At 51.6% G+C, this 23,821-nt stretch overlaps 8 protein-coding genes and 1 non-coding gene across 9 annotated transcripts; 4 read left to right on the forward strand and 5 right to left on the reverse strand.

Moving 5' to 3' along the window:
• Window positions 1-4,427: 4,427 nt before the first annotated feature.
• On the reverse strand, window positions 4,428-6,782 carry BO80DRAFT_467420 (putative salicylate hydroxylase; the record flags this gene model as incomplete). Its single annotated transcript, XM_025722855.1, has 5 exons — window positions 6,590-6,782; window positions 6,411-6,536; window positions 6,292-6,366; window positions 5,411-6,245; window positions 4,428-5,362 (listed from the first exon to the last, which is right to left on the reverse strand). The coding sequence occupies exons 1-5, from the start codon at window positions 6,704-6,706 to the stop codon at window positions 4,428-4,430; spliced, it is 2,088 nt and encodes a 695-aa protein (XP_025572303.1). The 5' UTR covers window positions 6,707-6,782.
• Window positions 6,783-7,083: 301 nt separating this feature from the next.
• Window positions 7,084-8,981, forward strand: BO80DRAFT_362740 (CocE/NonD family hydrolase; the record flags this gene model as incomplete). The annotated part of the gene is made up of 3 exons (XM_025716071.1): window positions 7,084-7,878; window positions 7,924-8,816; window positions 8,864-8,981. The coding sequence occupies 3 exons, from the start codon at window positions 7,084-7,086 to the stop codon at window positions 8,979-8,981; spliced, it is 1,806 nt and encodes a 601-aa protein (XP_025572304.1).
• Window positions 8,982-9,272: 291 nt separating this feature from the next.
• Window positions 9,273-10,133, forward strand: BO80DRAFT_495952 (cupin domain-containing protein; the record flags this gene model as incomplete). Its single annotated transcript, XM_025723987.1, has 3 exons — window positions 9,273-9,716; window positions 9,762-9,843; window positions 10,096-10,133. 3 exons carry the CDS (start codon window positions 9,273-9,275, stop codon window positions 10,131-10,133), a joined length of 564 nt encoding a protein of 187 aa, XP_025572305.1.
• Window positions 10,134-10,191: 58 nt separating this feature from the next.
• BO80DRAFT_467423 (uncharacterized protein) lies at window positions 10,192-10,729 on the reverse strand. The gene is made up of 2 exons (XM_025722856.1): window positions 10,362-10,729; window positions 10,192-10,312 (listed from the first exon to the last, which is right to left on the reverse strand). The coding sequence occupies exons 1-2, from the start codon at window positions 10,644-10,646 to the stop codon at window positions 10,232-10,234; spliced, it is 366 nt and encodes a 121-aa protein (XP_025572306.1). The 5' UTR covers window positions 10,647-10,729; the 3' UTR covers window positions 10,192-10,231.
• A 128-nt stretch (window positions 10,730-10,857) lies between these two features.
• Window positions 10,858-12,804, forward strand: BO80DRAFT_413680 (aldehyde dehydrogenase PutA). Its single transcript, XM_025718069.1, has 5 exons — window positions 10,858-11,410; window positions 11,460-11,971; window positions 12,017-12,109; window positions 12,155-12,270; window positions 12,320-12,804. Exons 1-5 carry the CDS (start codon window positions 11,009-11,011, stop codon window positions 12,646-12,648), a joined length of 1,452 nt encoding a protein of 483 aa, XP_025572307.1. The 5' UTR covers window positions 10,858-11,008; the 3' UTR covers window positions 12,649-12,804.
• Window positions 12,805-13,138: 334 nt separating this feature from the next.
• Window positions 13,139-14,439, reverse strand: BO80DRAFT_495955 (DODA-type extradiol aromatic ring-opening family dioxygenase; the record flags this gene model as incomplete). The annotated part of the gene is made up of 3 exons (XM_025723988.1): window positions 14,148-14,439; window positions 13,967-14,097; window positions 13,139-13,879 (listed from the first exon to the last, which is right to left on the reverse strand). Exons 1-3 carry the CDS (start codon window positions 14,149-14,151, stop codon window positions 13,139-13,141), a joined length of 876 nt encoding a protein of 291 aa, XP_025572308.1. The 5' UTR covers window positions 14,152-14,439.
• Window positions 14,440-14,598: 159 nt separating this feature from the next.
• Window positions 14,599-17,839, forward strand: BO80DRAFT_413683 (putative C6 and C2H2 transcription factor RegA-like). The gene is made up of 8 exons (XM_025718070.1): window positions 14,599-14,924; window positions 14,971-15,025; window positions 15,070-15,302; window positions 15,352-15,555; window positions 15,600-16,369; window positions 16,418-16,552; window positions 16,600-16,724; window positions 16,768-17,839. Exons 1-8 carry the CDS (start codon window positions 14,783-14,785, stop codon window positions 17,780-17,782), a joined length of 2,679 nt encoding a protein of 892 aa, XP_025572309.1. The 5' UTR covers window positions 14,599-14,782; the 3' UTR covers window positions 17,783-17,839.
• Window positions 17,840-20,337: 2,498 nt separating this feature from the next.
• Window positions 20,338-20,409, reverse strand: BO80DRAFT_t245. Its single transcript has one exon. It is a non-coding gene; the product is annotated as a tRNA-Glu (tRNA).
• A 949-nt stretch (window positions 20,410-21,358) lies between these two features.
• BO80DRAFT_504432 (class I SAM-dependent methyltransferase) lies at window positions 21,359-23,087 on the reverse strand. The gene is made up of 6 exons (XM_025724425.1): window positions 22,506-23,087; window positions 22,340-22,444; window positions 22,251-22,291; window positions 21,756-22,196; window positions 21,677-21,707; window positions 21,359-21,631 (listed from the first exon to the last, which is right to left on the reverse strand). The coding sequence occupies exons 1-6, from the start codon at window positions 22,764-22,766 to the stop codon at window positions 21,422-21,424; spliced, it is 1,089 nt and encodes a 362-aa protein (XP_025572310.1). The 5' UTR covers window positions 22,767-23,087; the 3' UTR covers window positions 21,359-21,421.
• Window positions 23,088-23,821: the final 734 nt, after the last annotated feature.

The following is a 23,821-nucleotide window of genomic DNA, read 5'->3' on the forward strand; positions in this document are numbered from 1 at the left end:
GATCATGGGCTCGTCCTCGAATTCCTCCTGGAGGTGCTTGGGAATATCTGCCTCCCCAAGGAACGGCACAGCTTGATCCTGAATGATGAGCGCTCCTCGCCTGAGGTCAATGCAGGCCTGATGTCTTCTTAACATATCAAGGCCTAGCAGCAGATCGATATGCTTTCCCTCCATGACAGTGAAGGAGCATGGTAGGAACATGCTTCCGATCTTAATCTGTGCCGAGTGTACCCGGCCCAAGATGTTCGCCGTACCCACGCCCTTGGCAATACCCCCGTATCGCTGGTCGACCAGGCGCATGATGTTGCACGCGGTCGCACATTCAGGTGACATGATGGTGACCTGCGCGCCGGAATCGACAAAGGCGTTCAGCTTGTGACCGTTGACCTCAACAGGGATGTATAGCATTGTTACGCGACCGAATGCTGTGCTTTCAAGTTAGTAATAGGTCATCACAAAATTTGTTGATCCCACTCACATTCCGGGTGATGCTCCATGGCGTTGTGAAGATTTTCTGTTACCGCATTCTGACGGATGATCTCCTCGATCTCCCGTTGATTCGCAGGGTTGAACGGATCCGCATTTAGCATTGCAATCCGGGCCTCCTTCTCGGCCTCGAGCTGGGCCTCACGCTGCTGTTGCCGAAGGAGAACTTCACGGAAACGCTGCGCATCGTTGGCCACCTCGGCCAGTTCCGGGTTCTGCCGTCGAACAGCCTCGCGCACGCGCGGGTCACCGAGAATGTGTAGGCGGATTGTTTCGGGATCTGGCGTCATGGCCTGTCGCCGTTGCAAGTTTTGTTGAGCAGCAGCAGAGCTGGGGCCTCCTATGCTCCGAGCAGGCGCTTGAGGCCTCCGCAGAGTAACGTGAACCCCTAGCATGTCGCCTTCACCAATTCCGACTTGTTCCAGTGTACGGGAATCATCGCCAAGTAGCTGGTTGTTGTAGACAATTCGCTGGGAGGGAGGAGGTATGGACGTCTCGCTTTCGACAATGGCTTTGAGTAGCTCGACGGTCATATCCCCGCCCACTTCCAGGGAGAGGATGTCGGCGTCGGCATGGTCCGGACGAATCACGCTCACGGTAATTTGCCTGGGGATTTTGGGAGACGCCGGTTAGTCACATATTCTTTTGGTCTCTAGTTTCTCCGGTGGTGTGTTTCTCCACAACATACATGATGCTGTGCAGCTCTGGTGCGGGGAAGCTCTCCCAGGCTCGGGAATTCAGATCACGTTGGGAAACCGAGAATGGTAGGCTGTGGCCAACACCGGGATAAGCTTTATATGACTCTATCGACGGTCGGTAGATTGTTTGAACTTTGAGAAGTTCTAGGCGGTCGAAGGATGAATTATAAATACAGTGGGACCGGCAAGCGATCGACACCGGCCGGCGAGGGGAAGAAGTGACGTGGAGGGGAAGCGAAGGGAAGGGACGACTGGGGTTGAGACGAGGTTGGAGAGGGTCGAGGCGATGACAGGGTATCCTGGAGGTAAGAAGACTAGACTGGCGACGAAGGTGAGCAGAAAGAGGAGCAGGCGTAGGACGAGCAGAGGCGGGACGAGGTGAGGTTACGGTTCCTGGTGAAGTGCAGCAGCGGGCGGAGCACCTCAAGGTGGCCCGCCTGATTCGGTAGGCAGCCAGTCATGCGTCATCCACCGCGAACCCCCGACGTTTATACTTCTTCTCGCCATCTGGTTTCTACCCCCTTTTTTTTTTCGAAGGGGTGTCGCGTTGACAGTCCCAGAACCATGGTAGACTGAGCATCTTACTTACTTGCGGACAGCTTTCGAGAAAGCAACCCCTCATTCTCTCAATGCTTTCCATCTACGGTCGCGTTCTAGACCTTGCTGGACCCAACGACAATCCATTTTCGTGTCTGCCTCAGGCCGTCGTCTCTCTCAACGCCCGATCCCCGTTGAGCAATCCCCCACAGACCTCTGCTCCATGATATCACACAGTCTACTGAAGTTTCAAACAAAATTCATCACCAGTTATTACATTGCGATAAGAACACAGATGTATACCATGTATGCATGCCCACATGCTTCCCCCAGATGCTATACCCGGATTCCATTGCGGCCTGATGCCACGAGGCGCAGCCGCAAGACATTACCAACTAATCAATCGCTCATCGATCAAAAGCCCTCTACGTACCCCGAACATATCCGTGTTTCTCTAGCTCGGAAACAGAGACCCCACGATGCTCGCTACCTCTCTATTGTCCAGTCACATGAACGCCCGCTCCTGCTGCCACCCTTAGCTCCAAAAGACCCATGTCTGAGATTGCCACGCTCATGTACCTAACGGTCTCACTACTGGGCACAATACGAGACTAGCGGGCTCAAGACGATGACTCGAAAGTACGCCGGAAAACGGACTAACCCCCCCCCCCGCCCTGCACACCCGGTTGCATCAGGCAGACATGAACTGCATGTCCTCTGGGGTAGTAGTGCTGAAGACTTACATATGCACCGAGCATTTCTTTCAGTTGCTATGCAGTTTATGCCTTTATTGTGCAGTCCTGAATCGAGCTGTACTGCTCAAGGATTCCGGTGCCGCTGACGCAGCCCACCATCCACTTGCCAAGATGTACAATCATGTCCGCAGTACGGAGTACACGAATCGTTCCGGAAGATCCATAGGCTAAGTGGCCCACTACACTGCTAGTGAGACGGCCGGGCCGTCGAGCGATGGGACCGTACATTTTGTACAAATTAGTGCTTAGTATAGCGATCGTGCCACAGTTAGCGGATAACTCTTCCTACCTACCGTCTTGGTGGCGAAGTGAGTGGGATTGACATCCCTTGAGGGAGATAAGCTTGCCTGATGTGAGTATCTGCTTCTCGGGTTATTGGTCATTGTCTTGGTATGTCTGTGTGATGCCAGGCTGTTGACTCTGTTAGGATTTAGTAACCAGTGCTCCCAGTAGATACGGACAAAATATATATTGATATTGGTAGCATGAATCCGGCGGGCTCGCCAATCTCTATCAGGACATTTATTGCACCTGCGGTAGTAATGTATAGTACCTTGCCGGACAGCCCGAATGTTCACCGAACACAAAATAACCGAAATACCGTCCATCATCTCACACTGCAGTCTGTCGTACCTCTCCAGTTGGTTTGATGACCGGCCCCATCTTTCGGACTAGCTTGAGGAACCGGCCTTGAGCATCCTTGGCCGTCCTTGAGCGCTCACAACGATCTGCTGCTAACTGACAAACCGGCTAGATTAATGAAAGGCTGAGAATAAGCCTAAGTTTGAGATATATTGAGGATACTGTCGTGCTATTCACGCCGGAATCAACGTCATTGTTAGATCAGGCCCATTGTTCCACTCATTTCCCCCCTCACACCAGCCCTGGAGGAATGTATGGTATATCGCCTAAGCCACCCACATGCTCATATTGCCAGATTTCTTCAAATAATTACAGTATTATGCAGAGCGTACCTTCCGTTTCTTGATCTTTCATGGCGGCCGACGTCGGTCAATGAACATAAATCCCTTCTAGCCTAAGGTAATTTGCATTCGGCAACTTCTCCTCAACATGAGGCCGTCAATACCCCTCCACCGCTGGCAAGATCGACTAAGGTCAAGAAGTGCTTCACAACGATACACGATCAAGGATTCCCTTGACACCGTCTGGTCGTTGCTGACTATCCTAAACACCTATTAGCTCACGTGTCTGTAAGACAGAAAGATGTTACCTTCCGACGGCAATTTCATCGATGCGCAAGGGCTGGATGTAAGTGTTTTTGCTTATCTACAGCCCACAGAGCTCATGGTCACACTAGAGTCTTTGTGCTGTACCCCAGGATTGTTCTGTAACAATTGATACCTCCCGGTGCAAGCACTCCATTCAGAAGACATTCTCCTCTGTCACACCACCTGATCTAAAGATGGAACGATCCCTAGAGATTGATTATGCAACTGGCTTCGTTGATCATGCATCTGACAGGAGTTCTGTACTTTGCATTGACGGGGCTTGGTGAGATGCACCGTTTCATTCGAACCACTTGGGGTCTTTGTCGGAGGGAACAAGCCAGAGAACGCGGTCTATTAAGTAGCCTCTCATCATCCATTTTGGGGTTGAGATAGTATCTTGATGTCGTGTTTCTTCTTTACATCAAGGTACTCCGTACTCCGTGCGCCCATTTCGGAGCCCGTGATGCAGGGATTCCCCGATTCGGACTAGTCAGGCGAGTACCTCTGCGACGCGTCGCGACCCGGTCGGACCACCTCATCATCTCCGCGGTGTCTCCAGCACCGGTCGCGGGCTTATGTCCAGGTAACTTGTCTGGAATCGATGTGACCAGATTGTACGGTGCACAGTCTCACTAATCATTCAGAGAAACACTAATCTACTATCAAAACATACATAATGCTAGCACTGATGACTCCAATAGCTCGCTGTTGGCTTGCAGCCTTCACTCAATGCGTCTCGCACACGACACATCTTGCACGCCCTCGCCTTCAACTACCTTGGCAGACACGATCTCGTCTACAGGAATTTCTGCCAGCCGAGAGATGACGTGATGCAGCGTTGGCAGCGATTCCCAGCTGAGTGCATCAATCTCAAACCTCGCGTTCTTCGTCGTCCGTAACCGGGTTACCCTCGATGGGATATTCTTTTGCTCTTCCTCCTGTGGCACAAGTACGGGATATTCGGCCTCAGGTTGTCCCTTGTACGCACGTCCGACTTGTGGCATGTAACGATAGATCAAATCGCCTTTGCCGAAATTCGGAGGAGTGTTAGTGCTGGGATCCTGTTCCTCCAGGTCCTCGAGATGGAAATGACCCCACACGGCGCCCTCCCAGCTGGTCGTCAAGTGATAAGAGTTGGAACGCTCATGCGCCTCGATGGCTGTGTACAGCTTGGGCATGCCGAGCTCCTCACGGCCACTCACAATTGGATCTGTCAGGCTCTCGAAGAGGATGGGCAAGTAGAGCCCCTTGACTACTTCGCCGTCCGATTTCCGATATTGCACGCCTTCGATGTAGAGGCCTAGATGGCGATATCCGCCACCGCCAAGCCAGTCCATTCCATGCAGTCTCGTTTGCGAGAAGCTGGCATAGGCTACGGTGCTTGGATCGGTGAAAGAATACCTCTCATTGGGCAACAAGTTCTGTAGAAGCGTTCGGCTGGTCTTAAATCGAATCGATGCCGTTTGGAATGTCGACTTGAGTGATTTCTGGACGCGGTTTCTCCCCCACCAGTCTTGCCTGGGGCCCGGCATCGGACCGAAGACTATGGGCTGACGCCAGTATTTGGCCGGAAGCTGGCCCCAGAGGTGCTTTCGCAGGACCTGAGTCGAGTGGTCATATTCGTCATGACCGTAGATATAATCCGTCATGGCTTCCACTGAAAAGGGTTAGCTGGCGATACTAAGTGCAATCAGGGTGTACTGACTTTGTTCGAATGATTGTGGCTGAGCAGATTCTCGCGTCATCTGCTGTACAGTAGTGGCTCGGGTATGACGAGCTTTCTCGTACAGCTTCAGCCTTTCTGGTACTTCCTCGGGGGTAACATCACGAGACAGCATGACAGCGAGCGATACACCATCTTCGATGGCCATAGCGCCTCCAGATGCGCGATATGGCAGGAATGGGTGGGCCGCATCCCCGATGATGGCTAGCCGGCCATTAATCCAGGTTGGCAACGTTTCCATATCCAGCAGAGGCCACACCTTCAGGGTTTGTGGATCGGCCTTGGTCAGCATCTTGAGAACCTGGGGGTTAAACTCCTTGAAAACCTCAAGGAGCGCCTCCTTGCTAGCATCTTGGTTCCACTCTGACGACGTGTTGATAGTGCTCAGTGTGTCAGGATGGATGCAGACGAAGTTTAGGATTTCGTTATTGGCGCAGGGATAGATAACCACGCGCTTTTCAGAAGAGTCCCACATGTCCACCGAGCTGTACTGCATGGCTAATGAGTGTGTCTCGGGGTCTTCCTGGGCGTCCTTGCGCTTCAACAGGAAGCGGAAAGCATTCTTGCCCGAGCTGAATGTCTTGATACCACTGGCACCAGGCAATCTCGACCTAGCAAGGGAATGAACACCATCTGCCCCGACGACAACGTCGCCTCTGAACGTGTCTCCGTTTTCAAGAGTCACCGTTGCATTCTCAGGATCAATGTCTACAATTCTGCTCGACGTGTGCAACTGGGCTGGAATACCGGGCCCAGAAGCTTGAGCGGCGGTTTTGAGAGCATCGTGAAGATGGGCTCGATGGACTAGAGTCCATTTCTAGGACTTGTTATGACGTTTTCCTTGACAGCGCCGGGGGTCTTACATGTCTCCATTTCCCAGCGCGTGCTTTGTTGTCGATGATTGCTAGGGGATGACCACTGGGGGTATAGATACGAAGCTGTTATGGTCAGATGGGTATTCCAAGCCGTATGGCATGCGTACCTGCTCTGCTTCTACGGCTCCAAACTTGGCGCCGTCGATTCCCAGTCGGAGCAATGCAGCGTTGGCATTGGGAGTAAGATGAATGGCTGCGCCGATTTCATTTGCGAACCGGGAGCGTTCGAACAACTGCGACAGTTAGTCTATCTTGCGCGTCCTTGTAGGTTGGGATGAAATCTCACCTCCACACGATGACCTTGTTGCCGGAGAGCGATAGCAGCAGCCAGGCCTCCTATACCAGCGCCGGCAATCAGAACGTGGAGCCCTCCTTGGGCTGCGCTCGGGTCAATGCTCCCCATGTTGCAGATAAATGCGGGATCTTCGTCGGCCCGAGGGTGAAGAGGATGGAAGAATGGGTTTGATTACTCTGCGAGGTCACGACCTAGTCTCCCTGACATGACAGAATTATATCTACTGAAAGCACCGCCATTATCCGTGATGGACCACCTGATCAGGAAGAGTCGGCGTGTCCACCTCCTTGCCGTGGGTTGGCGCGATCCCAGTCCTCGGCTCACCACTTCGGCTCCACGTTCGGAGCCCTGCAAGGGAACGGGTGATGGCGGAGACCACCGTGAGGGGAACCAAGTGACTATTTATCACACCCGTAATCGGAAACAACCACCCATCTTGCTGCTAGTCATCATTCGCATTGGTTTATGGTTGATCTGTAGCCATCATGCCGAATCCCATCCGTGAAGACATCACTACTCGGGATGATACATCCTTTCCCTACATCTTTGAACAGAATGTCACCATCGCTCTGAAAGACAAGTCCGGACTCGTCCGATGCAATGTCTACCGGCCCAAGGAGCTGGAACAGGCCCCTGTTCTCGTCACCTACGGTCCCTATGGCAAAGACATTCCGTACTCGGATTTTCACCCAAAGTCTTTCAGCGAAGTCAACTCGGAGCATCACTCCGAGCATTCGGCCTGGGAAACGCCTGATCCTGGGTTCTGGACCAAACATGGATATGCCATTGTTCGGGCGGACGAGAGAGGGACAGGCCAATCTCGCGGAAAGCTGGACACCATGTCCCGTGAAACAAGCGAGGCTTTCTTTGATGTGGTCGAATGGGCAGCCGAGCAGCCATGGTCCACCGGCAAGGTAGGATTGCTGGGGATCAGTTACTATGCTGGCAGTCAGTGGAGGGTCAGTGCACGGCAGCCTAAGGGACTGTCGTGTATCATCCCGTGGGAGGGCATGTCCGACTACTACCGCGATCGGTGCCGACACGGTGGCATCCTGTCAAACGCTTTCATCAAGTTCTGGTGGGACCGCCAAGTGGTCTCGAATCAGTACGGGTTGCCCGGTCGCGCCGCACGCAACTGGGGTCCTGATACTATTGAAGGTGATCTTTCCGAGGACGAGTTGGCGGCCAATCGTCAGGACCAGACGGTCGATAACGTGAACAACCGGTTTCGGGATGATGAGTACTACGCTAGCAAGGAGTACACCATGTCCGACATTCAGGTATGTCATGTACGACAGTGACTCAAGCTGAGCTGACGCGTGTAGGTGCCTCTTCTTTCCGTGGCTAATTGGGGTGGCATTCTGCTGCATCTCCGCGGAAACGTGGAAGGCTGGACTCAGGCGGGCAGCGAACTGAAGTACTTGCGCTTCATCACCGGTCGCCATGACCTGCCTTTCTACTACAAGGAGGAGGTTGAAATCCAGCGCAGCTTCCTGGATGCCTTCCTCAAGGGCGAAGATCGCGCAGGATGGTCAACCGGCACAGCCCCGAAGGTTGACCTGGTGCTCCGTAAGGGAGACGTCGGATTCAACAACGCCGAAGCAGAGAAAGGGTTCCCTCGCCGTACAGAAAACGAATGGCCCATCGCTCGCACCCAGTACACGAAGTATTATCTGACCTCAAAAGAAACGCTAGTTACTACTGCACCGCAGGAGCGCCCGGTCAAGATCACTTACCGCGCCCTGGGCAATATGCAAAATCCCCAGCTGGTGCAATTCACGACTGCGCCGTTTGAGCAGGAGACCGAGATCACAGGGCACATTGTCGCGCATCTCAACGTGTCGATGAGCCCGGAGCCGGGCGCTCCCACTCCCAAAGACATCGACCTGTTCCTCACGCTGCGGTATATCTCGCCGGAAGGCAAGGAGGTGTTCTACACCGGCACAGCTGGGGATCCGGTGCCTCTCTGCAAGGGCTGGCAGCGCGTCAGTTTGCGCAAGACGAACCCGGAGCACCCTCGTCACCGGGCCTGGCTTCCCTATCGTACTTATTACTCGACGGACGTGCAGCCGGTTATTCCTGGCGAGGTGTACCCGGTTGATGTGGAGGTGTGGCCGACAAACGTGGTAGTCGAGAAGGGCGGCAAGATCATCCTGGAGGTGTCATCGGGCGACACACAAGGATGCGGAGTCTTCCAGCACAATTCGCCCGTGGACCGGTAAGTGCAGTTGCCATCAGCGAGGTGAGCTATGCTAATGTCGATAGATCCCCGGAGCGATTCCAGGGTCTCAACCATATCAACTTTGGCCACGGCGACAACTATGTCACGCTACCAATCATTCCTTCGAGGGGATGGCTAGAGGAACTCCGCATGAGCAGGTAGATTAGTGCACGAGCTTAGAAATGGTAGATTACAATGCAGCGTTCTGTCACTTGGTGATTCCGAATATCCGGACCACCTCCAGGTACTCCCGATGTGGTCCCGAAAGGCATCCGAGCACCGATCATCACCATAGAGTAGTATATAGTAGCCCGGATCATTGAACCAGAGGACTCTAGCATATAACCTCTCATACCTCACTTATTCAAGCAAACCCAATCCAATCCTGATTCCAATCATCATCACTCTACAACCATCTCCTCTCTCCACTTTTCCTCAAGCCAATTAGCCAAAATGACAAACCAAACAACCACCAAAAAGAACATCCGCCCCCTATCGCGGTACATAACCACCCACTCCCCCACCAACCAGGCCATCTTCTCCCGCACCCTCCCCACCGCCATGCCCGTGCAAGAAATCTCCGACTCCGCCAACGCGCACTTCTCCCTCGTCTACACAACCGACACCTTCCCCGCGAACCTGTCGTCCGACGCCGACATCCCCGCCTACGCATCCTACCTGACCAACCCGCCCGGCATCACCATCTCGACCGGCTCCGTCTGCCGCATCGTGGATATCCCGCCCCACGCGACCAGTCCTATGCATCGCACCGTGTCGATTGATTATGGGGTTGTGTTGGAGGGGGAGGTCGAGTTGGTGTTGGATTCGGGGGAGAGTAGGGTCTTGGGCAGGGGGGATGTCGCGGTGCAGCGGGGGACGAATCATGCTTGGAGGAATGTGAGTCCGGATGTGGTCAGGGAGGATGGGACGAGGGAGGGACAGTGGGCGAGGATGTTGTATGTGCTTTTGCCGGCTGTGGGGGTCGATCTTGGGGAGGATTTGGGCGGGATTGGGGTTAGGGATAGTACTTGATTTATTTCATAGTGGTTTTGAGGAAGAGCTGGGGGAGAGGGGGTATAGATGGTGAGAGATTGTTGTTGTATTTAGATGTGATGTTGGAATTGATCTTCTGTTGTGATGCTTTATGTGAAGTTGTATGATCGTGGTATTTTATGTGAAGATGTTCGATACTATTATCGCTGGTAGAGCTCAAAATATAACATGTTTAGAATGTTTGGTTTTGCGTGAAGTTCAATGCATAGGACTTTTCTGATAGGAAGTGAAATTGGAATGGGAGTGCGGCTTTGCATATAATGAAACTGCTACTTAATGGGAATTAAATCCAGGTATGATATACTACATCTCACATTACGTCAATGAATAGATATTGCATTCCAACTCTGTAAACAAGATCACCACTCCCCCCCAATCTCATAATGAAAGATCTTATCATTAATCCTCCCACCCGTGAACCTCCACAGTCGCGAAACAGCCTTGAAACATCAGAACAGCAATCAAAATGAATTAGAGGATGCATCTCACCGCATTCAGCCACACCCCATGCAACATAGACTGGATAAACACATACTCGGCCGGACTGGCCCCAGCTGCGCGCTCGTCATAGTCCAGATTCCGGTTCGCAGGCCGATACGGAGGCACGCGTCTGTAGTTGGACGGCCAGTCCACGGGCTGGGATACAGCAGGTGTGGAGGTGCTGGGTGCCTGAGGTTGAGGCTGGGTTTCCGAGCCAGTGTGGTGGATTTCGTAGTCGGAGAGGATGGAGAGCGTGCTGGTGTGGGTGGTTGTGGTGGTGGTTGTAGTTGACATGGTGAGCAATATCTCCAATAATGAAACGAATGCAAACAACAAAGTGAGATAGATGCGGATCTCTATCTGTGATCGTGATCGTGAATCCTAACCGACGGTTGCCAACTCCCTGCACCACATAAGCCCGTCCATCCATCCCTTGACTCCTCCACATCCCGACCGTCATACCACCACCACCCTTCCTTCTCCCCCGCAGACCCCAATCATTCCGGGGTCGGAAACCAGCCGGGTCCAGATTCCCGAGCCATAGCGTATGTCCACATCGCGTCAGTCAGCGCTGGTCGTGTCTGACCCTTGTTGTGCTGCTATATCCATAGTGATCCATGTCTCGCTGAAGTATCACATACCTCACCGACATCAACATGGTCACCATACAACCCTTCCAGCGGATCATCGCCGCTGAAATAGACGGTCGCTGTCAGAATATCAGATATCGTCAGAATCAGTTCCATCGTTTACAGTCTGTTTTGGTGCAGAATATCGATCTCATCAAGGATGCGATCGCTGCTGATTCGGGACATTCGGAGGAGGAAGTTCGCGCGGAGATCTGTCTTGCTGTGAAAGAGATTCGGACACATTATGCATCTCTGGACTTGAAGAAGGATTTGGAGGTGGAGTATCGTGTTGCGCATGGGAAGGATAATACTGATGGGAGACGGGGAGTGGGCATTGTGTATGTCGTGCCTTGTTCGCATACTATGTTTTTCTCGGTTATTGCGGCGTTGAGCGCTGCGATTGCGGCGGGGAATTGTGTTATTCTTGAGGTGCGTTTAACGTGATTATGCTCATTGGAGTGCTGCTGATTTTATACAGTTGTCGAAGAACACCATGGCATTGCCTGCTGTGCTCAAGAAGATCCTACCACAGGCCCTGGATGCAGACACATTTGCCATCAGCGAGGAGCGACCAGACAGTGCATTTCTCGAGAGGACGCACGTAGTTGCGCAAAATGATTCCATTCCGCTTTCTAGCAGCACTCTATCCTCACCTATCTCATCCAAAACAGTCGCGGTGGTCGACCGCACAGCCAATATCCCCGCCGCCGCAGAGGCATTGGTGTCCGCGCGATTCGCCTTTGGCGGTCGCTCAACGTACTCTCCGGATGTTGTGCTCGTGCAGGAGTTCGCCATGAAAGAATTCGTGGAGGCGATCATTCAGCGGTCGTCGAAGTACCTAGGCGGCCAGAATGGCGAGGCCCGGCAGACGGTCGTCAATCCGCGACGGTCGAGTTCGGGTGCGTCGTTGCTGGATGCGGCGCACAAGGACGCAAGTGCGCGGGTCATAGTGTCTGGTTCTGAATGGGGTGTAGTTGAGGTGCATGATCGGTGAGTCTTACTGTGATTATCGAGGTGACATACTTACGGTTGCAGGAAATCGCCTCTCCTGCAGAGAAAGGTATCGGAGAAGGTCCTGGTCCTGCATCCTGTGACTAGTCTAGATGATGCTATCGACTTCAGCAGCTCGTAAGTACGAACCCCTTCAATAATACCAACGCTCACAAGTTACAGAATGGGAACCCTAGCAGCAACATATGCCTTCGCAGCCCCAGCAGCAGCCAAATACCTCACCCAGTTCATCGACTCTTACACCTCCTGGATCAACCACGTCCCGACGGACATGCTCAGTACGCCCCTCCCCCTTCTTTCACTTAAGCAAAACACTAATAAGCACAGTCGGCCCCGCATACCCAACCAACCAACCAATATCCCGCGAAACCCGCTACTCGACATCATCCCTCCAGATCCCACGACCCCAGTTCGTCACAGAAACAAGCAACACCGCTCTCATTCGAGAAATAATCAGCCAAAGCACAAAGTCTACTGATGCGTGGCGCGAGGCATTGACGCCGCTGCCCTCGATAGGACAAGCCGAGGGCAAGAGAATCGGATTCTTCGAGCAGGGAATTATTACTGGTGGTGTGATCACGTTGTTTTCTCTTGTGGGTTTCATTTCGACAATCGGGATTTATGGGTATGCGGCTGTGAGGAGGTTGAGGGCTTGATTTTCGGGAGGTGTATACCACTTAGAGTTGACTGGTATGAGTGTGAATCGTGAGCTTTGTTCTGGTTGTTGAGTGTCGTCTTTATGGATATTCAACATCTAAAGATTGCGAGGGGCGGGGTGGAATGAAATATTTCCGACGACTGATAAGTTCTATATTGCCATTCTGTCGTCTTGGAAATCGCTCCATTTCGTAGAAACTCTCCGACCGAATAAGGTATTCCAAGTGACATTTCTACCTATATGTAAAAAGATATTTGGATAGATTTCATTTTAATTAGGCATCTCAATCCGATCTGATGGTATCGAGATGTTCAAAACCATCGGTATCGTCAAATCTGATCAATACAGACAGCTAATGTTAGTCGAGCTAAGGAATCGCCATACAATGTGATCAGTGCAAGATGGAAGCTTAGACGAAGCTTACTGGACAACGAGAGACCACTATAATTTGACTGGTAAGCCTCTTGCAAATGATGGCCTTACGAGAATTAACCGGGATAACCAGCCACAGGCAGCTTAGGCCACTCCCCAAAAGTGAACTGCGAATTCGCCATATTCGTCAACTCCCACGTCTCCGCGCCCATCACCCCCTGGCATCCCTCATCGTCTACATCCCCGACCACCCCCGCCACAAACACCGCCGCCATAAAGTGATCATCAGTGGCATGCGCGTCACGGAACTGGGGATGCTTCATGAGTCTAGTCACCGCTCTCCGCAGCTGCGGTCCAGACGTCTTGGTCATCACATCCTCCAAGGACTGACGAAACTCCAAGGCCCATTCCTCCGGTGGCGTCTCCATGGCTAGGGAATCGAGATACTTGATCATGGGCTTCCATCGATTACGATAGAGGTTGTGTACCGCTCCGCCTGTGCCAATGAGGAGGTAATTTTCCTGTCGCAGTTGACGAAGCGTACTTCCGACTTTGAGATGATAGTGGGGATCGTACCGGGCGTTCATGGAGATGACGGTTGTGGGTGGGGCGTTTCCATCAGGAAACATTCTCGTGATGATGATGTAGACGTCGACAATCCAATTGTAATGCGGGTTCGCTGATACGTTGAATCCCTCTGCAGACAGCAGATCGAGACAACGATGCGCGGTCGACAAGTCAGGTGTCAGCGGGTAGTGCTTGTAGTCGTGGGACGGAACGAATCCTACGGGGCGGATTCTGGGGGCGGGGTTGGTGGCCACTTCGATTCGGTCGCCGAGGGCTGCCCAGTGGGCGCTCTGGAGGGTCCATCTGGTGTTAGCGTTGGTGATGGATGGTCCCGATATGCGGAGATGGTATAAGTGGGTGGATCCGGGAGTACGCACCATAATCACTATCCCTTTGACATTATGTGCTAGTGCCTCGTCTCCGCATCTGCGCCAGTAAGCGGAGGACTCGGTCGTCTCGCATAGCATCATCGGGGAGCCATGGGAGAAGAAGTGGACCGGGGGGAGGCCTGTCGAGTGGATCTCAGTGTGGTTCTTTATAGAGTCTAGGTCAACGTACCCATTGATGTCCTGGCTTGCTAGTCTAATGGGATAATTTGGATTAACCGAGAGTCTGAAGAATTGGACTAGCTTGGTTTGATTCCTGGCGTGGAGGGCGATCCAGGCTGGGGAGGATAGACGAGGGAGCGGAGGTCGGATGAGGTCCTCCACATTCCGAGCACGGCGCAAGGGTCCTAAGACGATTGATAAGCGTCGTGTCTCGACGGTCCTCACGAAAATCAAGTCATCCTCTGGCTGACCGGAAGATGCATGCGCGTAATAGTCCTGCCTGTAGCTGGATGATCCCCGGCAGCGGCCAGGTGATGCATTGTTGCGAATCCCTGGCTTTCCTTAAAGCTGAAGGCCGCAGCTTCCTGCCGCTTAGTCATGGCGCCATTTCGCGTTGGTCCAACTTTCGAATCGAGTCTGAGCAGCGACTGGCCAGTTTGATCAACCGCTTCCAGAGAATACGTAGGCAGAAAACTAAATAATCGTTCCGTCTATCCAGCCAGGGTCATTCCCCGCATTTCCCTGCCGAGCTTAACGTTCGAATTCCCCACACTTCTGCGGCCTCACTCTCGGTGGCATTCCTCTTCTTCAACTTCTTGTTCTTCCCACATAATCATCTCTATCTATCAATGTCTCGCCCTCGTCATGCACGATAAGTCCTCTCCATCATTCCCCGCGCAATCCCCGCAGCGGCCACTCCCAAAAGCGCGCGATGGCTATTTTCAATGCGGATTCTGTAAGAAGCACTACAATCGGGCAGATCATCTAATTCGACATGTGCGATCGCGTATGTACTTCGATAGCCTATTCATGGGATATACTAAATCTTGCAGATACAAGGGAGAAACCATACGTTTGCCATGTGTGCAACAAAGGCTTTGCTAGGCCGTACGTCCCTACCCTGCCACCCGCGTCTGGTCTGACCGCGTCAGGGACTTGATGAAGCGACATGCTGCAGGTCATGACCACCCCCGAGATGGAAAGCGAAAACGGCCACCATCGTATGCGAAGAGCGGTCGCGTCTCCCAGGCATGCAAAGCATGTGCGACGTCCAAGCTCAAGTGCGACGAGGAGAAGCCTTGTCGACGGTGTCGGGATAAAAAGCTCATGTGTGATTGGCATGATGGAGGGTTTGATGATATGACGCCGGATTCACCCGTGCCAGGTTGGTCTTGGAGCTGCCATTTCACTGCCTTGGATACTAAGAATTATAGCCTATGACGATCCGGATGGCCAGGACCAGTATCCCGATCCACCCCAGGCGCAGACCGCGTTCACCCCGTCGATACCTCCTTTGGAAGACTTTCCACCTTCTGTCGACAATCCTCCATTTGCGACCCCTGACTTCCCTGTGAATAGTTACCTACCTGAACCGCCCGGTTCGGTCCCTGAAGATCCTATGTCGACAGGCTACGATGGTGAGTTCGTCCGCACTTGCGTGAGCATGGATTAACGTGCCTAGCAATATCTCCCACCCTTGACCAGGAAAGTGGCGTCTTTAGTGTCGATGGAACCTTTTTCCCCGAGTTCATTCCCGACGCTCTCATACCATCATTGTCCCGTCCCAACGACGTGGATCCATTCAATCCACTCAACCATACGCAAGACATACACAACCTTTTCGATAGCCACATGCAATTCGATTTCGATCTCACCGATGTTGATTTTGGACTGATCGACTACTTCAACACCCAGGGAACCGCACACTTTGCTCCACAGCCCCCTGATATGCCCAACGACCGGTCCGATGTGGATAGCGGGATTGCTCTTGGCGCCGAGGCTTACAAGCGGTCGTCGCTATCTGCCTGGAAGCCTGCACAGGATGACCACGCCTTTGCCGATCAGGATGATCTGTCAGTCCCAGTGGCTATCGACAGCCCAGAGTCGAGTGTCAGGCTGGAGCGTCAGATCCTGCCAGAGAGGCTGGCCTCCGGCAGCCGCGATCTCATTTTCGGGATGGTCTTGCAGACGAGCGAAAAGTCCACATCGCCTCGCATAATGAAGTCGTTTCCGAGTACCGAATTGTTGGACGGTCTCATGCAGGACTACTTTGCCTACCAAAGCCACCAACTCGATTCGTTCATTCATGGCCCAACTTTTCACCCGAATGAACAGAGCCCGGACATGCTGACCGCTATCGCTGCAGCTGGTGCCGTGCGGTCGGCCATCCCGACCATCCGGAAGCTGGGCTACGCGCTGATGGAAGTCGCACGGCTACATATGTCGGTCAAGGTACTTATCCGTACTACTCGGTATTATGATAGTTAGTAATTGGATTAGTATGAGTCGGACAACCGCGTCACCCGCGATCTACGGCCTTCGCAAACATTCGCCGTGATCATCGACATAGGCCTTTGGAGCGGTAATGGTCGGAGGACGGAAATTGCGGAAAGCTTCCAACAACCACTGGTGACGGTTAGTTTATACGTCCAGAGTAGAGAAGCTGCTAATAAACCGTGCAGATGCTACGGCGAGGGCTCCGTTTCCGACGGAGCGTCTACTCGAGTATCGTTCCAAGCCTCGATGATAATGCCGAAGTGCTGGATCAAAAATGGCGTGCTTGGGCGGAGCAGGAGTCATTCAAGAGGTACTCATCTTCTCGCGTCATGGTGGCTTAGCTTACATGTTAGACTCGTTCATCATCTATTCCTACATGACGCCCAATGCGCCATGATGCTGAACATCAACCCACTCATTTCTTACGCGGAATTGGAACTTCCACTTCCATCCACCCGATCGCTCTGGGATGCCAAGTCAGCAACCTCATGGAGGGATAGCTACCTCGCACTCGGACTGCTGGGAACGGAGCGACATCCATCCCTGGTCGACGCAATGCGAGACATGTCCCGATTACAGGGCGCGATAGATACGCAGCTGGCGGGCTCAGTCCTCCTACACGGCTTTTCTTCCATGATTAACGAGTATCATCGCTTTAACTTTATTTCAAAAGGCAGTTCCAAGCATTGGAATGCATTGGTGACCAACTCACGACATCAGGAACTGTCACAAGCCCTGCAACACTTTCGCATGGTTTGCTACGAGTGGCCTGACCTGCCCCGTCCGGAGGTATTCTTGATATACGAGATGATCTCGATGTTCTTATACATGTCTCTGGAGGACTTGCAACTCTTTGCCGGAAAGGAGGACAAAAGGGAGGCCCGCAGAGTCTACAACAGTGCGCTTGAATGGATCAATAGCATTGACTCTCGGCGAGCAGTGTGGCATGCCGGCCAGGTCATCCGAGCTGCCAAAGCCATGCCCGCGGGGTCGCTGACGGGCTTTTTGGCAGTTGGGGTATACTACGCCAGCTTGGCTTTTTGGTCTTACAGCGTGGTGTTCAAAGCGAAGAACAATAAAATGGCAGCAGAGAGTCGTCCCTTGGGTCCCCCGCCGGTCCGCGGCCCAATAGTCTACCTCGATGGAGACGAGACGACCGACGTGCAAAAGTTCATTTCACTTGGATGTGGAAGCCCAGCACTACAGGGCCGACAGGGGCCAGCATTTATTTCCAATCCAGGACAGACAATGGACCTTGCACAGGAGCTTCTGCGGGCGGATGCCTCCCAAGATGCGCTCCCTCCTTTGGTTCAGGGATTGCGCCAGCTGATGGGGGGTCTTGGGAATGCCGCTAGATCAAGCCCTTAGGGATTAGCTTGTATATTTAGATACCATGTAATGTTATCTTGGCCTAGGCCGTCCACCTATTAATCGCGCTGGCAAATTTTTAAACAGCTGAGCCGAAACCTAGAGATTCCTTGCATTGGATTCCGTGACTACCCCCAGGTTAATTTGATCCTTCACTGACAGATATTGAAGAGTCTGCGGCGACTAAAAACATCTAACAATATCATGTTTACCCCCAGTCGACGCTTCAGGAATCTAGATAGCAGAGAGCAATTCATCCATATCATTCCCTATACAGCTCTTAAGTCACACCCATCATGCACCACGTCAATGCTAATCGCTTCTTTCGTGGAGAAATACAAATACCTACTGCCTTCCTCCTTGATCTTTCCCCGTATTCATCTCTCTCCACAACAACCAGTCAAGCTATCTTAGACATCAGGGAGGCTATAGCAATTGTCGGGCAATTGGTAGATACTATACCGCTTGTTCCTGCTCTGCTCTGCAGCATTAATTTTCCCCTTCTCTGCTCCTATAATACTCCATGCCATGAAGGACACTTCCAAAAAAAGTATCCCTTCCCTTAAGATCAAGAATAAAACCGTGCAAGCAATCTCGCGTATGGGATTCGAAATCAACCCTCATACCGACGGAATCCTGCGAAAGCTTTCACAACATGTTCTCAAACCTACAGTACGAAATCGAATCTCCCAGTTATCATACCTTATGTACAGAAATGGCTTCCAGTGGGATAACAAATTGAAGATACCATCATGATCCTATCTGATTAACCGTCCTGTTGATATGGGAAACACTGAGAATATCGGGCAGGTAGAGCGCTGATTACGCTCCTTGTGCCCTCTCACAATGTATTCCACTGTTTTGATTTGGTATAGCGATGCAGATCCCTAGCATTGCAGCCTGACGTTATGCGATACTGCCGGGTCCATAGAGAACTGCCGAATAGACTCTCCTCGCTTTACCCATGAAGGCAACCGATGCAACAATTGCTGTTACTACCGATAAAGAACATATAGGCGCTCTAATCACAGATGGCTGCCTATGGTCAATGGGGAATTCTCTCAGGATTTACGGACCATGTCAAACGTCATGTCTGCTCTGCGGAGCATTTACAGCCGTGGAGACATATATCTTGATATATCCTGGAAGTCGATAAGGTGTTCGTCTAACTTAAGGATAGATCTAGCTTTGAGGCAGATGATTAGTCCTCCAGCATGCTATGACGTCCTAAAAGCGATCTACGTGGCCCCTGAGACGCCAACTTTAGAAGACTTGCAGATCTTCGCTGCTATTAGGACATTTATGCATGGATCTACTTGATCAGGCACAAAGTGGAAAGGCGTTGATGGCTTTGAGAATACTATACACTGAGCACAAGGGAGATACTGTCCAGGATTGTTTCAGCTGGGATACATTGGGAACTTATCGCTCAAATTTCAGACTAACATCGCCGAGTTCAGTTGACTGTGCTGGTATATGTCTCTCCTTGGCAAGTTGTTGGGTCATGAATACGTTACGGCAGAACCATGAGGTCTGGCTTGAGAGGGTCACTCAAGATGTGCCTCAGAAGTGGGCTCCTGCAGTTGGAATACGTCCCTAAGTGGCGTGATTGGTAAATGGGTCCAGCATGAAGGCGTGTTATAAATAATAATTCAACTATCCCAGGCTCCGATATACCTACACAATTCCCGAATACGGAGTTACCTGTCCTGAGTACCTACGATGTTCTCAAGATGTTTATTCTGAGTGCATCTAAATCTGGAAGGAGGAATTACCCAAGAATATATATCACGATATCGTTATAACGAGCATAGTCACAGACCATCTGCACGTTGAAATAATTGCTCTCCAAGGGCCACTTACATGGCGCTTGCGCCAACTGTGTACCACAGTCAGGTGGATCGGCAGAGCGAAATCAGTAACCAGCTTGTCGAGATATACCATGGCGGCGGTCGATGATTATCAACATGATTGGCACCTGCTCCCACAACATCATCGATTTCTTGACACCATTCCACTATCTATCTATCTCCCAACATCATTCTGTTTGCCTTGTCTCATCGTAAATGTCCTTTCGTCTTGTGTATATGTAAATTGATGTATCTTACTTTATTATCTTCTCATGAATAAGGGCGAAGATTCTTCCTTTTATTGAAGATTGTAACAACACTAGTAAAAGATAATCAAATCATTTTTTGAATCTGGATAATCAAAGTCACTGTCATCCTAATTAAAGAAATAAAGACAAAATCTAAAAAAAAAAGCATACAAGGCTCTGACTTCTTTCCCCCTCTTCAGCATATATATCTCAACGAACAGATTAGAGATTTGTATCACGTCCTGCATACATCTTAGCATATAACCAATCACAATGTGACACCAAAATATCGAGCTCGAGTACTGCGAGTATTCAAATTCCGAAGCGATCCCTGATAGCCACACCGGACAAAATGAGAAGATGAGAACGACAATGACCCTATTAACCACCCAAGCAGGACGGAGTAAAGATGAACAGATGAAAAGAACAGTAAAAAAAAACAAAAAGAGAAATTGAGCTCCGATAGGGGGAATCGAACCCCCGGCTGCCGTGTGAGAGACGGCGATGTTAGCCACTACACCATATCGGATGTTGTTGAAGAACGGGTAGATAAAGTGTTATCTACACCAAAGACCGAATACACAGCCAGAGCTTCCGGATAGAAACACAACACCATTCCCCGAAAGTTAATGGCTGAGTAGAGTTGAGTATGATGAGATTACTTTGCTAACTGGCATTGAGCCCCAAGGAAACCGATCGATAGGATCATCAGAAAGAAGATGTGAACATGGCCGGGGTTGTTGAAGTCGTAGGATATGTTGGTGGTGAATAGTTGGTTTGCTTTAGGTGGGTGTTGGGGAGGCCTTCCCCCACTTGTTTTCAATTTATAACTGTGCTGTTTGTCTTCTAGGGACAGAGTTGAGGGGAGGGAAATTCCTGGGAAAGATGGATACTGGAAAACGACATTGAGGATAGTTTGCCGCTTAATCACATTGAAGCGATCTTCGACTTTCGCGGTGATAGGGGGGATGGGGGCTCTTATGGATTGGACGATGGGGAGGCAGGGCTCATACCTTGAAATGGGTTCTAGAAAGTATCTCAGGGTCTGGATTGCAATTGATGCATATGACTTTTGGGCTTCATGATCTTAAACGGGGATGCGGACGGGACGGATGGGGATGCAGTCCCCGCCTCGAATGGCGGCTACGCTAATGCAATAAACACGTGGGGGACAGGGATCTACCCGTCTCTTTTATTTTCTCCGCGGGGTAGAGGGGATTTTGTGTCATTGACTTTTATTGTTGGTATGGTTCTGAATATGACTGGGGTTCAATTTGGGCTGATTGTGTCATAATTCTTGGTGGAATGAGCGGTGATTACAGCGTGTGAGAGACTTCAATGTCCGAACCAGGTTATTACAAGAGCCTAAATTATGCATTCTATTTCGATATGTGTTCTAAGTTATAAAAAGAGTCCGGGAAATCTTAAAATTTAAATATCAGTAGGTCGTCGTGGCATTATGAATAACACTCGTTCTTATCGTATATGGTACATCAGTCGTGGGGTATAATGCTAAAAACTAAAGTCATGAAGGTACACGGTCAATCCCGTGAAACCACAAAGTTGTCGGGCTTTCGAGCGTAAACTACCGTTCCTGGTAGATACGCCCGTGTCTGGTAGTCGCGGAGGGAGCTGCGCATCTGCGCAAGGAACAACTGGGCCCGCTCATATGACCATTCCAGCGTGGAAGTGAGAAGACGAAGCATAAAGCCTTCCACCCCGCCGTGCAGTCGAAGCTGGTTCCAGCGGCCCTATTCTTGTTAGTAAATAGTGCTATAAAGGTGTACAATACTCACAAGTTCATGTGCTTTAGGATCGGTACTCCATCTATGAATGGTTAGACGCACCAGGGAGTAGGAGTAGGCTGCAACATACCCATTCATCGGCCATTGATACCTCTGTTCCACCACCTCAACGAAACCCGCGTTCCTCAGACGCGTCGCGCTTTGTTCCCAAATTTGGAACGTCTTGCCGAACTGCTCTCCAGCATCGATTACTGTTTGACCCCAGAGCCGGTAGAAGTGATCTGCGGTCACACTCCCGTCATCCGCGACCGGTTCCACTGAATGTTCCACCACCTCAATGTAGCCCCCGGGTTTCAGGCAACGCCAGCATTGCCGAAAGAACTCATCCCAGTCAGGTATGCAGCCGAATAATTCCCGCACGTGGATGAAATCAAACTGGTTCGAACGGTAGGTCCAAGGGAGGGTCACGTCGTCGATTTCGAAGACGCAGTTCGGAGGGACAAAAGCAGGCTGAATCGGAGACAAGTCTACCCCGGTAACTTTAGCACTGGGATATTCATCTGCCATATCACTGGACGTAGTCAGCAATTGCCACTCGCAATCTTCAGCGCATCGTGTCACACACATTGCCCAAATTCCGGTTCCAGTGCCGACGTCCAGGATTTCCTAAGGCATTCTTAGACCTGCCGATTGCTCTCCAAGCAACGCTCATACCTGTGGATTTGAAATCGGTGCCAGGTGCAGCTTCCCATCGAGAGTCAAACAGTACATGTGGTGCGCCAGATCCTGCTGTTCGTTGGCAATGTCATCGTTCGGCCCCTATGTTGAATCCGCATGTTAGCCAACGGACACGGATATTCACCCCCACAAGACAACCCACCCAGTAGGCGCCGTCACGATACGAGTGATAGCGACGACCATACTCGTATCGGTAGTCGGTGATGTAAGTGGACAAAGTCATGGTGTCATCTCCGATCAACGAGTCCCCTCCGTAGGCCGAGTCATCATCGCCAACATCAGCCTCGCCGTCGCTCATAGGGGCCGACATGTCGGCGGAAGAAGACTGCCGTTGTGGGGTATCTGTGAAGAAACTCGAGGGGTTCTCAGTCGTAAGGCTATGCTCCTCACAGCGGGAGGTCATGGCGGCGATCGGAAGCCAAGATCAGTCGACGGTTGCGGAGATCTACTCCGTACGGGGCACGCGAACGGCTGGGGCGGTGCAAACGACTTTCCAGGCTGCCAGACTGGAAGACGACCCGGCAACTTTAGATAGGAGATGTGGATTTAAAGTTCTGAGAATAAATGTCGGGGTTGCGATAGTGACAGCGGAGAGCTGGGAAGTGGTAAGATCCGATCAGGGGATTGAGGAGAAAGGGGAAGCCATAAGTTGGAAGGAGCGGCGGATCCTGAGCGGTCTGCATGACTCCGTGCTGGAGATGAAGGTTTATTCTTGATTGCAGTAGTGGAACGGTGAAGCTGTTGAACGGACAGATGGTACCTGCCCACTTCGGTTTAGTTTCCTGCTTAATCGGCTCTCGGTCGTGTCGGCCCCCCTCGGGGACCTCGGAGACCTGGTTACATAGCAAGGCGGTGTGTCACATGCCTAACCATCATTGGTGACTGTGACGGTTTGAGTTCTGCTTCGGCCATGGTAGCTGCCCCTTTCGGGTCCTACTGACTGCGATTCTCGCTCGTGGCCCTTACAAGTTCTTTCCGATCGGAAGCAATGCGGGTCACATGAGGTGCAGATGACTTGCTAGACCGCCTCCAGTCTAGCGCCACCGATCCTTCAGGGCCTTAGTCAGTCGGCTCGCATTTGGCTGAAGAATCGGCAGAACAAAGTGGCACTTTATTGGATGAGAATGAGGAGCCATGACGATCTCGGCCTCCTCTTGCTGTTTCAGACTTTCAGTCCTGCATCTCGGCATTTGTGCAGCGGGAAATTGGGGAAGACGCCCCCTCCGCCTCCACGCACGCACTGATGATGGCTTTCGACGTCATCAGTTCAGTCAGTCTTTCTCCTCAGCATTATCGCCCTTTGAAAGTGAACTAACAACTTCGCCAATAGTTGCTGGCCTATAATCTTAGAGAAAGCGGGTGTCAAGTCCGTCGAAGTGGGATTTCAACAACCCGTGCCTCGTACTGGCCCCCTCATGGGCCGCTTATCTGGTTCAGCTAGCACGACCAGTTGTTCTT

This window comes from Aspergillus ibericus (genome assembly GCF_003184845.1).
Source record: "Aspergillus ibericus CBS 121593 unplaced genomic scaffold BO80scaffold_40, whole genome shotgun sequence".
NCBI lineage: Eukaryota > Fungi > Ascomycota > Eurotiomycetes > Eurotiales > Aspergillaceae > Aspergillus > Aspergillus ibericus.